This window comes from Musca domestica, unplaced genomic scaffold (genome assembly GCF_030504385.1).
Source record: "Musca domestica strain aabys unplaced genomic scaffold, Musca_domestica.polishedcontigs.V.1.1 72, whole genome shotgun sequence".
In the NCBI taxonomy this organism is placed as follows: domain Eukaryota; kingdom Metazoa; phylum Arthropoda; class Insecta; order Diptera; family Muscidae; genus Musca; species Musca domestica.
The window spans coordinates 556,354-573,471 of NW_026712388.1; the positions used below are offsets into that span (position 1 = coordinate 556,354).

Below are 17,118 nucleotides of genomic sequence, written 5' to 3' on the forward strand. Positions count from 1 at the left end.
TAGAAAGGATCCAGAATTCAGATCTATAGGCAGAACGCCTTTCATAGAACTTTTGTAGACAGAAGAGATTTAACATGTTTCCTCCTGTGATTTTCTTTAATAAACAGAGGTCCTTTAACAGGACTTCTGATGGTCTTTACGAGAGACCTTTAACAAGCATCCTCCTGTAACCTTCTTTAATAAATAGATGATCTTTAAAAGGACTACTTCTATAGACAAAAGACGTTTTAAGGACTGAGGATTGTTTATTGGACTTTTACAAACAGAAGATCTTCTGCTGGTCTTCTATACACAGAAGACCTTTAAAAGGACAGGACTTCTATAGGCCGATGAACTTCTCATGTAGTTTTTTATACAGAAGAAATTTGCAATGTATTTTAAATACCGAAGATGTTTTACACGCATTCTATAGACCGAACACCTTTTACACATCTTCTATAGACAGAAGACCCCTGCAAGGTGTTCTATGGGCGCAAGAGTTTTATTGGTCTTTTATAGAGAAAAGCCTTTTTATAGAAAGAGATTTAAAGCAGATCTTTAACAAGTTTTGTATGGACAGGACTTCTATAGACAGATGAGCTTCTGACCGATCAGCTTATACACGTCTTCTATAGACGGAAGACCCCTGCAGGGAGTCCTACGTACGGAAGTGTTTTCATTGGTTTTCTGTAGAAAAAAGCTTTTTACAGAAATAGATTTGAAGCAGGTCTTCTGTAGACAGAGACCTTTCCTTGGTACGTTTAAAATTCTCCCATGGGCAGAAGACCTTTGAAAACTCTTCTATAAATGGAATACCCAAAAGAACCTCTTCTGGACGAATAACTTTAAATTATTGACAGAAGACATTTTAAAATTTCCTATCTTAACCGAAGATTGTTTATGTAGCTTCTATGGAAGACCTACTACAGATATTCTCTAACAGAAGTTTTTTAACAGGTCCTTCATAGATAGAATACCTTCAAAAGGTCTATTATGAACCGAATTGTCTAAAAATGTCTTCCACGGACCGAAGATCTTTTACATATCTTCTATAGACAGAACATCGCTACAAGTAGTTATATGGAAAATTAGTCAAAGACAGAATATTTATCTTCTATAGAAATGGGACCTACTGCAGATATTCTAAAACAGAAGTTCTTTAACAGGTCATTTATAGACAAAATGCCCTTACAAAATCTTCTATGAACCGAAGTATCTTAAAATGTCATCTACGGACCGGAGACCTTTTTTCATGTCTTCTATAGGCAGAAGATCGCTACAGGAATTCTATGGAAAATTCCTCTATTGACAGAAAATAGTTTATTTAGAATCTATAGATAGAGGACCTACTACAGATAGTTCTTTAACAGGTCCTTTATAGATAGAGTACCTTTACAGGGTCTTCTATGAACCGAAGTATCTTAAAATTTCTTCTACGGACAGAAGATTATATTATAGATTTGTAACAGCTTTTCAGGGACTCTTCACAGGTGGAGAAAAATCTCTTAAAATTCTTCTATGGGCAGAAGGCATTTGAAAGCACTGCTATTAACGAAAGACCCTAAAGGGTTCATTTTGTAAGACCTTTATTTTAAATGATTATTTTTAACAGTCGTTAGACATATGAAAACTGTCCTATTTTTGAAAGCTGTTCGATTAAAAGAGGACCTCCAAAATCTCATTTATTGGCAAAAGCCTTTTAAAAGGACCTCTATTGATTTATAATATTTAACATCTCTTCTCATGATAAAAATCTTTAAAAGCTCATCTCTTGAGAGAAAGCTTGCACGCCTTTTATATTGACAGAATATGTATAGAACAACTTAAAAAGCTCTTCAAGCCTATATAGAATAACTTAAAAAGCTCTTTCATCAATGGAAGGCCTTTGAGGTTCCTTCTATCAACAGAAGACCCTAAAATGCTATTTTATCGCTAGAAACACTCCGAAAGCTTTTCCAACATCAGAAAACTGTCTAAAACTCTTTAAATTACTGAAGACCCTTAAAGGTTCTTTTATTAAAATATGACCTTTGAAATCTTCTCTATTGACAAACTCTTCAGGAGTTGATCTACAGACAGGAGGCCTTTAAAAGTTTTTAAGTAGAAGGAACCCCTTTAAAAGCTCTTATATTGACTCTTGTAATGAAAAGTCCTTTGGAAATCTTTTATTGACAACGCTTTAAAGTTCAGAAGTACTTTAAAAGCATTTCAACTGAAGGATGTCCTTCAAAAGCTTTTCCCCAATAGCATTTTTTTATAGACAATAATTAAAAATTTTGAAGGGTTTTAAAAGTTGTTCGAAGACTCTTTCACAGAAGACCCTACAAAACATTTTTATCTGTAGAAAATCATTAAAAGCTTTTTAACGACGGGAAAACTTTAATGTTGTGTAATTGAAAACAGACATATGAAAGCCCCTTTATTTTCAGAATACTTCTAAAGGTTCTTTTGTTGTCATCTGTCCATCGAAGGGCTTTTAAGGAACGTCTGTCCTAAAGCTTTTCCATTAACAGTAGATCCTTAAATATTTTTTTATAGAGAGAAAAACAATAAAAACAATTTTATTCACAAAGGGGTTTTAGCCCCCCTTCTTCTATAGAATAACGACTCTGTTCCAGATCCTGCGAGAATCTACTAGTTTTGCAAAGGAAAAATCGGTTATGATAGTAAAAAGTTTAACATTCTTGCCGTTCTAGAAAAGAGCATTTTATTAACAGAAGAGCACTTTATTTCATTGAGAGAATACCTTTAAAAGACTTTCTAATTACATAAGATTTTTAAAAGCTTTTCTATTGAAATAATAGTTTTCTCTTGATAAATGCTTTTTTAAAACTCTTCTTTTTAGAGAAAAAAAAGTCATTTAAAAGCTCGATCATTGCAGAATACATCTGAAGCTATTCTATTGGCAACCTGCTTATATAGATACGATAGCTTTAAAAGCTCTTCTCAGAGGATACCTTTAAAAGCACATGTATTGCCAGAATGTCCTTTAAAGCTCTCGTGAAAGCCTTCTTTTATAAATGAGAAATATTTTCGAATCTTATGTTTACAGAAGAGCTTTAATTCCGTTGATAGAATAACTTTCAAAGCGTTTCCAATTACGAAAGATATTTAGAAGCGTTTCTTCAGAGAAGATTTTTAAAACCTCTTTTTTGGCAAAAGAAAGTTTTTTTGATAGCTCTTTTTTAATAGCAGAATATATCTAAAACTTTTCTATTGATTACCCCCGTTTTTAAATTCAAGAGCTTTAAACGTCCTATTATTTACAGACGAAAAATGTTTTTCGAGTGACAAAAGATATTTAAAAGATTTGCTATTGAAATAAAAGTACTCCCTTGATATACGATTTTCTAAATCTCTTCTCTTGAAAGAATAAAGTCCTTTAACAAGAAGCTTTTGAAAACTCTTTCATTGCAGACCTCTAAAGCTTTTATATTGGCAAACCGCTTTTATAGATACAAGAGCTTTAAATTTTTTTGACAGACGAAGAACTTTGAAAACTCTTCCCTTGAGAGAAGATCTTCAAAAGCTCTACCATAGACTGAAGATGTTTAAAAGCACATCCAATGAAAAAAGAAGAGCTTTAAAATCTTTCTTTTCAAAGAAGTTTAGTTTTTTGGCATCCATAGAAGGCATTGTAGAGGCCTGCTTCTTATAGAAGGACCTGTCGTCTTTTAAAGGAAATTTATTCCATAATTCTGAAATTTTTCCCTTTCTGCCATCCCTATCAAGCTACTAACTGACTAACTAACTAACTGGGTGGCAGTGTTGTTGTTGTTGTAGTGGTTATTGTTGTTCCTGACATGTCTTTCAACATTTGTAGTTTACTGTAAATCTGCATAACAATTAGCAACACTGAGGTATTTTACTACACTCTTAACAACAACCTCAACTTGTTGCAGCTTGAGAAGAGGTTTCTAAATTTGGCTTCTGCTTCTTCTTTCATGGCTGATTCGCTGACGTTGTGGCCTGCCTATGACGTGTTCTTGCTGCAATTCAATTTGCATAAAAGAAAATAATTCATAGATAATTCTATTCTTTGTTCGCTACAACCAGCCGGTGATGGAATGATGGGAGAGAAAAGAAAATGCATGGATTTTTCCTCGGATGTAAATGAATGGCATCATACCCATGATGTGTTGTAGTAGGGAAATTCTTTTGTAGGGGGAAAAGATTTTTCTGGAGGAAAAGTTTTTTTTTTTAATTTTTTGCATTGGAATCGAAATTTAATGGTTGGCAGGGATGGGAATTTTATTTTTAATAGCGCCTTCCGAATTAATAGCATGCTTACAGTTGAGGTTTTTATCGGGTTAGCCCTCTTTTGAAATATGTGGAATAGAATTGGCAAATTTAAATCCAACCTTAATTGAATCCAGCATACAGTAAACATTCTATAACCAGCACTGTATAGGCTTTCGAATCTGGTCAATTAAAGATGACACATATGCTAGAGTTATTTTTCCTTTACCGAAAATCATTTTTTTCAGATTCCAATGCCATCTGAGCAACAGTCACCCCCCATCATCTGCCACTTTCTTATTTCTTTGTCAGGAAATCGTCTTTATGTAAAACCTGTTGGAGATATTTTTCAGATGACTCAGAATTAACTCCCAGGTTAATTTCTCTCTCTACTAAAGTGGCAAATCGAAAGGAAACCAAAAATTCTTTCTTTATTCTGTTAATCTGTTTATGGGTTCTTTTGTTGTTTTTGGAAATGATTTCTTGGTTGAAAAAATCTTGGGAGTGAGTCTGGCGACCGCAATTGTTTGTTTGGCGTTGTGGTGACTCATTTGCCTCTTAATGCGTGTCGTCCAAAGCGTTAACCGTTTTGCCTGCCTGACTTCTTATCCCAGGCGACGTTGACATACACATCGTCACCGTCGTGGCTTTGGTCACAGGGCCCAGCAACCGACCGACCAACCACTTGTGACATGCGTCTGTTTTATGTCTTGGATTAATGTTTTGTCGTTAACTTGTCGTTTGACAGATATCGGGTATTAGTCATTGGTGTGACATGACGTGACGCCAACGCTGCATAGATTTGTAAATTGTAAATAGAAATTTTATTGCCATTACTGGGAGTTGGAGAAGAAATTATAATGGTTTATTGTCAGATTAGAAGGAAATGAGTGTTGGATAGAGAGGGTATTAGAGGAGTTATTGTGACATAATGTACAAATTGTTATTCACTTATATACGGCTAGATAAAAAGAAAAGAGCGAAGATAACAGGAGAGATATAAAAGGGTTTCAATAAAAATAAACACTTAAAAGGGTATCATAGAAGACAAGGAGGTCTTCTCATAGAAGACGAAGAGGTCTTCTCAAAAAGACGAAGAAGTCTTCTCATAGAAGACCAGAAGATCTTCTCATAGAAGACGAAGAAGTCTTTTCATAGAAGAGCAAGAGGTCTTCTTAAAGAAGACCAAGAGGACTCTTCATAGAAACGCAACAGGTCTTCGTAAAGAGGTCTTCTCATAGAAGACCAGGAGGATTTCTCATAGAAGACCAGGAGGTTTTCTCATAGAAAACCAGAGAGAGTGCAAGAGTTCTTCTCATAGAATACCAAGAGGTCTTCTCATAGAAATCAAAGAAATCTTCTCATAGAATACCAGAAGATTTTCTTATAGAAAACCAGAAGGTCTTCTTATAGAAGACAAGAAGATCTTCTTATAGAAGAGCAAGAAATCTTCTTGTAGAAGAGCAAGGGGTAACTTTAGAGAAGAGCAAGGAGATCTTCTCCAAGAAGACCAGGAGATATGCTCATAGAAGACCTGGAGGTCTTCTAATAGAAGACCATGAGGTCTTCTCATAGAAGGCCAAGAGGTTCCCTCATAGAAGGCCAAGAGGTTCCCTCATAGAAGGCCAAGAGGTCCCCTCATAGAATGCAAAGAGGTCCTCTCATAGAAGGCCAAGAGGTCTTCTCATAGAAGAGCCCGAGGTGTTCTTATAGAAGAGGACGAGGTTTTCTTATAGAAGACCTGGAGGTCTTCTCACAGAAGACCTGGAGGTCTTCTTATAGAAGACCTGGAGGTCTTCTTATAGAAGACCTGGAGGTCTTCTCACAGAAGACCTGGAGGTCTTCTCATAGAATACCTGGAGGTCTTCTCATAGAAAACCTGGAGGTCTTCTCATAGAAGTCCTGGAGGTCTTCTCATAGAAGACCTGCAGTTTTTCTCATAGAAGACCTGCAGTTCTTCTCATAGAAGACCTGCAGTTCTTCTCATAGAAGACCTGCAGTTCTTCTCATAGAAGACCTGCAGTTCTTCCCATAGAAGACCTGCAGTTCTTCTCATAGAAGACCTGCAGTTCTTCTCATAGAAGACCTGCAGTTCTTCTCATAGAAGACCTGGAGGTCTTCTCATTGAAGGCCTGGAGGTCTTCTCATTGAAGACCTGGAGGTCTTCTCATTGAAGACCTGGAGGTCTTCTCATTGAAGACCTGGAGGTCTTCTCATTAAAGACCTGGAGGTCTTCTCATTGAAGACCTGGAGGTCTTCTCATTGAAGACCTGGACGTCTTCTCATTGAAGACCTGGACGTCTTCTCATTGAAGACCTGGAGGTCTTCTCATTGAAGACCTGGATGTCTTCTCATTGAAGACGTGGAGGTCTTCTCATAGAGGACCTGGAGGTCTTCTCATAGGAGACCCGGAGGTCTTCTCATAGAAAACCAGAAAGTCTTCTCCTGGAAGGCCAGAAAGTCTTCTCCTAGAAGACCTCTTAAAGTTGAATAATAGGTCCTCTTATAGAAGGCCAAGAAACATAGCACTTTGTTCCCATATAATATCACAAGATATTATTACAGTTTTTAAGGTGTTCAAATTTATTAGTAACGTTGCATTGCTATAGCACACCCCTCTCTCTCTAACTCTCTCCCTCTTCTCTTTGGAGTACCATCTGTCAATCATTTCATTAATTGAATTTGTTGTTCCCCTCCAAATATCAAGTAAATTTAATTAATTTTCATTTTATTTCCTTTTAAATTTCAGTTGAAATACAATTTGAAGTGGACATAAATCAGCATCAAATCGCCCACCCACACACATACAGCGACGCACACACTCACACACTGCGAAAGATAGCTCCCTCCAACGGAAGACTTTATTTTTGAACAATAACAACGCCAACTTCATTTTGGACTAGAAATAACAAACGGCAGCAAGAACACCAACAACAACAACAGCTCAGCTAGTTGTTGCCAAATTGCCCTCCCCCCAACTACAACTAGACTCCCCAATAACAACAACAAACAACAGCAACCATACCAAAGATGCAGTGCAGTCTGGAACAAATGAACGACACCGAACGTTCACCAAATCGGACAAATCTTCGGGTGAACTTCAATGAAAAGGGCTCCGAAGTCAAAGAGCGTCGCGAAAAGTTCCTCACCGCCAAATATGGTTCACATCAGATGAGCTTGATTCGCAAGCGTTTGGCCGTCGAGATGTGGCTGTACGATGAATTGCAGAAATTGTTTGATCCGCCGGTAAGTCGTATTTTGTTGTTGCAAACGAAAAGAAACTCTTGAATTGGTCTGCGACATTGTTCTTCATGTCGCCAGATTTTCTGTTTAACAATTTTTTGTTATTATTAATTTGTTGCTTAAAGTTTATTTACTTCTTGAGTTTTGTTTTCGTTTTCGTCTTTTTGATTTCGGCATTAATTTGTTTCAGTTTTATAATTTTGTTGATTTGTTTGTTGATTTTTCCACGCTCTTCTCTTTCTTTGGTATTTATCAATGACGAATAATTGTTTATTGTTTTTTTCTTCGTTTGATTTATTTGTACTTTCAGACCGAAGCCATTGATGTGGATATCGATGAGATTTTAGACATGGACACCGATGATATAAGAAGATCTCATTTAATAGTGAGTATAAGAGTTTTTTTCAATATTTTATTTAAAAGAAAAGATGTAGGAGACCATAGGAATCTGAATTCCAATAGAAACCTTAATGTAGCCGGTTTGAATTGAAGATTTCCTGTGGAAACCTTAGTTGATCTGGGATTAATTGAAGTCCTTTCTTAAACCCTATATAAGAGTTCATTGTTTCATATTTTTATATCCTCCACCATAGTATGGAGGCTATATTAAGTTTGTAACACCTCGAAATATACCTTCTAGACTCCACATTCTTGATCAGCATAAAATTCTATGTCGATTTAGCGATGTCCGTACGTCTGTCCCTCTGTAGAAATCACTGTAGCTTCCGAACGAAATGAAGTAGGTTGATAAAATTTTACACAAATGTATATTATGTCTGTAGGATTTTTGGTATTGAAAATGGGTCATGTAGGTTTACGTTTTGGTATAGCCCCCATATAACGGTACCTCCCCATATTCGGTATTTTGATGATTTTAGTGATATTATTCACTGAAATCGTTTCAAATTTCGTATTTGAAGTTCATAATAGATACTACAGCCTATGACAGAAAATTGTCCGTGCAGGTTCACGTCTTCGTATAGCCCCCATATAACGGCACCTCCCGATATTCGGTATTTCCAGGATTTTCGCGACACTATTCATCGGAATTGCGTCAAATTTCGTATTTAAAGTTCGCAACGGGTACTATAGCCTATGACAGAAAATTGTCTATACAGGTCCAGGTCTTTGTATAGCCCCGATATAACGGTACCTCCCGATATTCGGTACATTGATGATTTTAGCGACATTATTCACCGGAATGGCGTCAAATTTCGCATTAGAAATTCGTAATGGATGCTATAGCCTATGACAGAAAATTGTGTGTGCAGGTCCACGTCTTCGTATAGCCCCCATATAACGGCACCTCCCGATATTCGGTGTTTTAATGATTTTAGAGACATTTTTCACCGGTATTATTCCAAATTTGGTATTTGAAGTTCGAAATGGATACTACAGCCTAAGACAGAAAATTGTCTGTCATCAGATTGGGAGAAAATCGGTTCAGACATAGCTATAGCTCCCATATATATGTTTCATCCAATTTCCACAAGAATGATATTTGGTACCAGATATCATATACAGCCCAGAAATACCTCTGTTAATTTTTATCGAGATCGGATCAGAAAAGGATATAGCTCCCATATATATCTTTATCCGTTATTAGAATTTTTGTGCACCAAATGGCTTATATCAGCCCAAGTAAAATAAGTTTTGACAATTCCAACTGAATTCGTCCTAGAAACAAGTATTTCAAATTAGGTGAAAATCGGTTCAGGCATAGCTATAGCTCCCATATATATGTTTTATCCGATTTGGGGTCCTAGGTCCCTTACATGCGTAATATGCACTCCACAACAATAATCTTTGGTACTAGATATCAGATAGAGCTTAGAAATAAGTGTTTACAATTTTGTCAAGATTGGTTCAGATTTGGATAAAGCTCCCATATATATCTTTATCCGATTTGCGGTTTTTTGTCCACCAAATGGCTAATCACAGCCCAATTGGACTGAATTTTGGCACTTCCGACGGAATTCAGCCTAAAAACACGTGCTTCAAATTTTGGTGAAAATCAGTTCAGATATAGCTATAGCTCCCATATAAATGTTTCACCCAAGTTGGTGTTAAAGTCCCTCACAGACGCAATATTCACTCCACAACAATACTATATGATACCGGACGTCAGATACAGCTCGAAAATACCTCTGCCAAATTTTATCGAGATCGGTTCAGATTGTTATATAGCTTCGATATACATCTTCATCCGATTTTGCGGTTATTGCTCACCATATAGGTTATATCAGCCCAAATTGAATAGATTTTTTCATATTCAACCGAATTTTTCTATTTGGTGAAACTTGGTCCGAGTTTCCTTATCGAAGTCTTATCAGGCCCCATACAACAATGTTATTTGGTTCATAGTTGCTATGATCTACTTCACATAAATTCCCAATGTAAACTTTTTTGTTACGTGGGATCTACTAACTACGCATAGTGCTGTAGGGTACCATAAAGTTGCCCCCGCCCGACTCTTGACCTTTCCTTACTGGGTTTAATTTGATTATTTGTTGATTTTTGTTTTTTCAAATTAATGTCATTTTCAATACCTTTCCTCATTTCAGCGATTATTGTCCGTCTGCAAACGCCCGCAATCTGACATATCCGTAAGTATTTCCTTATAACTGACCTCAATTCTAGAATTAATCCTCCACTTTCTCTTTTCTTTCAGAAATTCATCAGTGATCTTCTGGATCGGGCCAAAACGCTGTAAACGCATTTCACCCAGCCCTTTGTCTGCAAACAATACAAATTCTTTTCTTTTCGCAACAACTGATAAAAATTAATATGAGAAATAAATAAAAAATAGAAAGGAAGAAGAACAAAAAACAAACATCAAAGCCGTAAAACAAAATCATGAACAACCCAACTAAGGCGCGACCCCTCTCCACAGAATCATCTCTATAATCTAAACTAGTTTAGCTTATCAAACCATTCTTATTTTAATTTTTTTGTTTGTTAATTTATTATTTTTTGATAAATGTATGTATATCACTTTGTTTCCAATTTTATTTAAAAACCGAAACAAAAAAAAATATTTTGATAATAAAATTAACAATTAATTTAAGAAAATAATATCGAAAAAAAAAACTGTGGCAAATGATGAGAACCTGGCATACTCAAATTTAAAACTAAAGAGCCACAAGAAAAACATCATTGTTTAGTTTCAACACTCTCTCTCTCTCTCATCCACACTCACTCCCTCTCTTCTAATTAAGACAAAACAAACAATTCATTGATCACCACATACAAAGATAACCAATTATATGATTTTTATTTTAATTTTTTTTAACTTAATTTTTAAGTTTAGTTATATTGCATAAAAGAAAATTAAAAATATTTTATTTTAATATAATTTTTCGTAGTTGTAGTTTTAATAAACAAAACAAAAATTTAGTGTGCTTTATTTGAATTGATTTCTGGATATGTATTTGTTTGTAACTCAAGTGAGAAAAATATTACAAAGAAAAACAAACAACATAGAATTGTATTTGAAATGATCGGAAAACATAAAATAAATTTTACATTACAAAAAAAAATTGGGAATATTTTGGTTTTGTTTTTAATTTGATCTGTGTTTGATGAGGTATTAAAAAATTGAATGGACATAATTAAAGTCCTGTAGCCCCCATTCTTATTATATTTTGAGCATTTTGAAAGTGATTTGGACTGGAATGTTGTTATTTTTTATAGATATGACTCTCACCTCTAATGGATGACTTACGAGAAATTCGCTTCTATTGATGTTTAAAAATATGCCTTGCAATAAAATATCTCATAGAATGTAAAGGTGAGTCCATCATGGACAAAAACTCCCAATAAATTGAAATTCGAAGCATAGACAAATAAATTAACTGTTCCAGAACCTCAAGAATGTAACAGTTTTTACAATAACCGATTTTCCCTTTATGATATGGAAAATATTGCAAAACTAGTAGATTCTTGAAGGTTCTGGAACAGACAAAAAGGTATAGACTAAAACGTTTTAATGGTTGATCATTGGGACAGTAAGGTCACTCAGGGCTAGTAAAGTCACTCGACTTCAAAAACAATTTAATCACTTTTTCTACTATTTAAGTTCTATATTTTTATATTTCACATCATAGTTGGGTAATGTAAATGTAAACAATGCCACTGCATACTTTTCAATTGATAAATAATAATAATAATAATAATAATAATAATAATAATAATAATAATAATAATAATAATAATAATAATAATAATAATAATAATAATAATAATAATAATAATAATAATAATAATAATAATAATAATAATAATAATAATAATAATAATAATTCATAAAAATATTCGATATTTTGTGTTCTGAGAGAATTGAACGAATCTCTCTCACAGCATGAACAAATCACTTTTTCAAAGTTTACAGATGAGACAACTTTTTATACCATACACCACAAGGTGGTCAGTGCATTATATCTTTGTGCATTTCTTTATAACAGGCAAAAGGGAACGAGTTGACCCATAGATCCTATTGAAAATCTACATAGAATCACATTCTGTGTCAATGTATGCATGTCCGTCCGCCCGTCTGTCCATGTATTTTTGTAAAGAAAGTACAGATCGCATTTAATGCCCGATCCATATGAAATTTTGCACAAGTCATTTGTTTGACCTAAGGACGAACCCTAATGAAATTGGAGATAATCGATCAAAATTTAGATATAGCTCCCATATATGCATATCTTCGTCCGATTTGCCATATATTGTGCACCAAACGTGTAATATCAGCCCGAATAGTATGGAATTTGGCACATACAACCAAATTAGGCCTGGAAATAAGTATGCCAAATTTAATCGAAATCGGTTCAGATATAGCTATAGCTCCCATATATATTGTTTGATTTGATTGATTTGATATTTTTGTCTTCCGCAGCCGTAATATGCACTCTGTAACAACGATATTTGAGGAAATATATCAAATACACCATAGAAATACCTTTTCCAAATTTTATCGAGATCGATTGAGATTTTGATATAGCTCCTATATATAGTATTTTGTTGTTGCAAAATGGTTAGGCTTAATCCCTTTATTGTTGTTTTTATAAAAACAACATTTGTTTATTAGTGGAGAACGATGGTAATGTTTACCAGGGGGTAAGGCAGGGAATACCTAGGTTTCGGAAAGAGCCACCAATCCTCATCAGTTCCCTTGTTTTTTTGTCTGGGATATTCTCCCCAGAAGTTATTTTAAAAATAACTTCTATGATAAAAAAAAACATTTTTAATCCAAGTGATGAGATCGTAAGCTCAATAGAAGAGGAACCAAAGAATTAACGGCCCAACGTGACAAAAACGCTTGGTGCTGATGACTATGCGGGTTAGAATTTCAATTTTTATCCAGGTTATTTTCAGGATTTATTGCTTAATCAGGATTTATTTAACCAGATTTACCATACAAAAATAAACCTTCTAACGATTTATTTTAAATTCGCTGTGGAATCTACATTTTAATAGAAACCATCACTGGGTTTTCACTCCATAGCATGGTAGAAGAATACAGGTAGATGCATCAACGCTTAGGAACATTGATATGTCATTTTTATACCCTCCACCATACATAGTATGAAGTGTATATTGAGTTCGTCATTCCGTTGATAACTCATCGAAATAATAATTTATATTCTTGATCAGCGTAAAATTCTAAGACGATTTAGCCCTGACCGTCCGTTTGTTGTAATCCCGCTACAGTCAAAACGAATAAAGATAGGAAGCTACAATTTTGCACAGATCTGTCTTTTGTCTGCAGGCAGGTCAAGTTCGAAGATGGACTATATCGGTCCACGATATCGTATATCCTCCATATAACGGTATCCCCTGATATTCGGTATTTTGATGATTTTAGCCACAATTTTCAACAGAGTTGTCTGAAATTCTACACAAGGAGTTCTTTGTGAGCACTTTACCCCATGAAAGATAATTGTCAATATAGGTCCACGATTTCGTATAGCGCCCATATAACGGTACCCCCCGATATTCGGTATTTTGACGATTTTAGCCACATTTTTCAATTGATTTGTCTTAAATTCCACACAAGAAGTTCCTTGTGGGTACTTTACCCCCAGACGTAGATTTGTCTGTATAGGTCCACAATACTGTATATCACCCCTATAAATCGGCACCTTACGCTATTCGGTATTTTTAAGATTTTAACATAATTTTTAATGGATTTCATTTTTTTTTTTGTAAATATGCTAATTGGTGGGTATTCAAAGTTCAGCCCGGATGAACTTACTGCTTTTTTACTTGTTTTTTTTTAAATTTTTTTTGTGAAAAATAATCGGATTTTTATATGTTTTCTTATACGAAGCCAATCTGAGGTTATTATGATTTGCATTTTTCAAAACATTTAAAAATTCAAATAATTTTTCATCGAAAATTTTCAATTCCCAAATTGATTTGACAGATCATTGTCCCAGCAGCTGTGTTCTTTTACCATGCTCTAAAGTCGCAAATGCTTTCCGCAATGGAGCTGTTTACACGTTGCATTCAAACAATTTGATAACTTGACAATTTTTACAGAGTAAATTTTCTCAAAAAGAATTGTTAAACTCTCATGCATCAACGCTTGGGAACATTGATATGTCAACATTTTAAAAACATTTTGTCAAAAATAAGTAGATTTTTATATGTGTTCTTATACGACGCAAATCGGAGGTTATTGTCTTTTTTCAACAATTTTTACAAATTTCATTATTTTTTCATTCAACATTTTCTATTCCAAAATCGGTTTGACAGTTCATTGTCCCAGTAGCTGTGTCGATGCAACTACCTGTGTTCTACCATGGTAGCTCAGTAATGTCAAGTGAATTGCTATTTCATTTAATTTAATGGACTTTGGGTTATCAAATAGCATTTTGTTATAAATGTTGTCACCAATATGTGTTAAGCCTGTTCTATAATTGACATATTTGTATGGTTTCAATTGTATTTCAACATTTGATCAGGAAATTGATCTAACTGGATTGGACTGGTTTGGTTGGATTCTGTATATCACTTTCATTGTATTCAGGCAGAGTTTTTTTTTCTGTTTTTAAGACGTACTGCCCTTTTCTGACACTGTCTTGGTACTCTATCTGGTTTAAGTAGTAGAACCAATATACTACTTCTGTCCTATTTCGGAATCCTGGAATATATTCCGGTCATACATCTCATTTAAACTTTTATGATTTCCTTTATAGTTTTCCTTTTTTAGATATTTCAAAAATAGATTAACATTGGAATTTATCATTTTTTTAGTTTAGTTCTGCTTAAATTAACGGAATTGACAAAATTTCCAAAATCCATGAACAAGTTCAATTTAGTTTTATATAAGACATATATACATATACAAAAATATATACATTTTTAGGTGCTAATAAGTACAGACATACTCAACTACTTAACGTATTTTAGTTCATCATCAAAAAAAATATTTTTTTTTTTTACCAAAATGAAAATAGTTTACAAAATTTTATTTTATAAACAAATAAAACTTGATTAAGTAGAAATTAAAACCACATATTAATACATTCATCCATAATACGTAAAAATTATTTATTTATAATAAAACCAAATAGTTGTAAATGAAAAAAAAAGAAAAGCAACTACATTTCTTTTTTTAAACAAAGAACGAACCAAATTTTGTGTAATTTTGTCATAAAATAAAACATTAAATTAATGGAATAAATTAAAGCTTTGCAAAAAAAAATGTGTTGAATCATTGTTTCATTTTGTAGTGGATTTAAAGATTTAATTTATACTAATGAAGAAAACTCACTGGATTTATTAGATCCAGTGGCTTAATCTTGTGTGTTTAGATACACCCTTAGGACTTTATAAATGCCGGTCAGCTGATGTTAGTTTACGTATACATACACAATCAAAAGAGAATGCTCGATTTTTCAATCTTTCAACATTCTGAGTGAAATCTTTCAATTGCAGAATCCAAATTTTGTTTACTTTTCGAAATATTAAACAAAAATTGAATTTGTTTTTATTAAATTGACAAAATTTTAAATTTTACTAAAATAGTAGTTTTTTTGCCAGTAGTCGGCACCATTTTCCAATGCTCGGCAGCAAAAAAGTATTATTCAGTCAGTCAGCAAAAAAAAAAAATATTATTTTGTATATTCTTTATTTCAAATAGTATAAAACAATGCTATATTACTAATTCATTATTTGAAATTAATTTCGTTTTTAAATAGTGTTTTTTATTCAATTATCATTCTTAACCAAATATAGGTAGAAAATCAAGAATAGTATGGTTACCTTCAGTAACGTATGGATTTTCAATTAAAATAAAAATGAGATTTAATAAAAAAAGAAAAAAATTACCTTTCTTATATTTCTTTTTCCTTTAGATAGCCAACATTTTTTTTAAAAAAAATGCTTCCGTTGTCTAAAACCTCAAATAGCTGATTTAAAAAACCTTAATTTAGAAAAGTTGGTCAAAACTCAAAAACTATTTTTTTATTTGAGTAGTTTTTGGCCTTTTTTCATAATTTTCTCAAGTTTTGGTGAAATTGGTCAAAAATTACATTTTTCTAGTAATCGGCACCCCCTGCCGACTACTGGCAATTCTCTTTTTTTTCTGTTCCTAATGTCGGCTTTAAATAATATAACAGAAAAATTTTAATTTTTGTTTGTTTTTAAGCTATAAAATGATCTTTAGACTGTTATTTACTATTATTCCATTATTCTGATTCCAAAAGTATTAAATTTAATTTACTTAAATCGATTATTAAGTTGACACCATCACTAATTTTTTCTTTACAAACAAGCACCATCGCACCCGTTGGAAGACACTCACTGACAAAAACCGTTATTCTCTCGTAATAAATGATTGGCGCTCATTGTTTTTTTTTTACGGAAAGAGAGCAGAGAACACTGTTGACGTTTTTTTTGCAATTATTTCATTATTTGGTCAATTCTATTCTTAGTTTAAGTTTAAATTAACAAACTGCCGACTACTGGGTTATGCCAAACTTAGACGCACTTACCCTATAGAGACAATTGGTGTTGGAAAATAAGTATTTATTTACATTGAAGACCTTCTCCAAGGAAAATAATGCGTTTTAAACGGTCTGCTCTAGAGCTACAAGAATGTAAAAATGTTTACTACTATCATCGATTTTCCCTTTATGATATCAAAAAAATAGCAGATTCTAGCAGGTTTTGGAACAGTGCACATATTTATTATTCCGAGCAAATAAAATTTAACGTTTTCTTACCTTTTTTATCTTTATTTTGTTAAAAACAAAATTTGTTTTTTTTTTATTTTTGAAATTTTATTTTTCCAAAATTTCGACCATAATTTATGATCATCATCAGGGAATTGACTTAAATAAAAACAATAACAACGTTTGTTTATGAGTGGAGAACGATGGTAATGTTTACCAGGGGGTAAGGCAGGGAATACCTAGGTTTCGGAAAGAGCCACCAATCCTCATCAGTTCCCTTGTTTCTTGTCTGGGATATTCTCCCCAGAAGTTATTTAAAAAATAACTTCTATGACAAAAAAAATTTTTTACCCAAGTGACGAGATCGTAAGCTCAATAGAAGAGGAACAAAAGAATTACATAAAACTAAAATTCTTTTGGAAAATCTTCTAAATCTTACAACCGCACTTATAAACATTTACATCTTTCTCCACTT

The 17,118-nt window shown here is 33.5% G+C and overlaps 1 protein-coding gene across 1 annotated transcript in view; it reads left to right on the forward strand.

Annotated features, from left to right (window-relative positions):
* LOC101901175 (PKC-activated protein phosphatase-1 inhibitor) overlaps positions 1–11,000 on the forward strand; it is a 108,808-nt gene extending 97,808 nt beyond the window's left edge. Inside the window, exons 3-6 of the mRNA XM_005177714.4 lie at positions 6,968–7,464; positions 7,772–7,846; positions 10,026–10,067; positions 10,133–11,000. Coding sequence (XP_005177771.1) covers positions 7,249–7,464; positions 7,772–7,846; positions 10,026–10,067; positions 10,133–10,174 — 375 coding nt within the window. The 5' untranslated portion in view covers positions 6,968–7,248 and the 3' untranslated portion in view covers positions 10,175–11,000. The remainder of the gene's footprint in view (positions 1–6,967; positions 7,465–7,771; positions 7,847–10,025; positions 10,068–10,132) is intronic.
* The last annotated feature ends 6,118 nt before the right edge of the window (positions 11,001–17,118 follow it).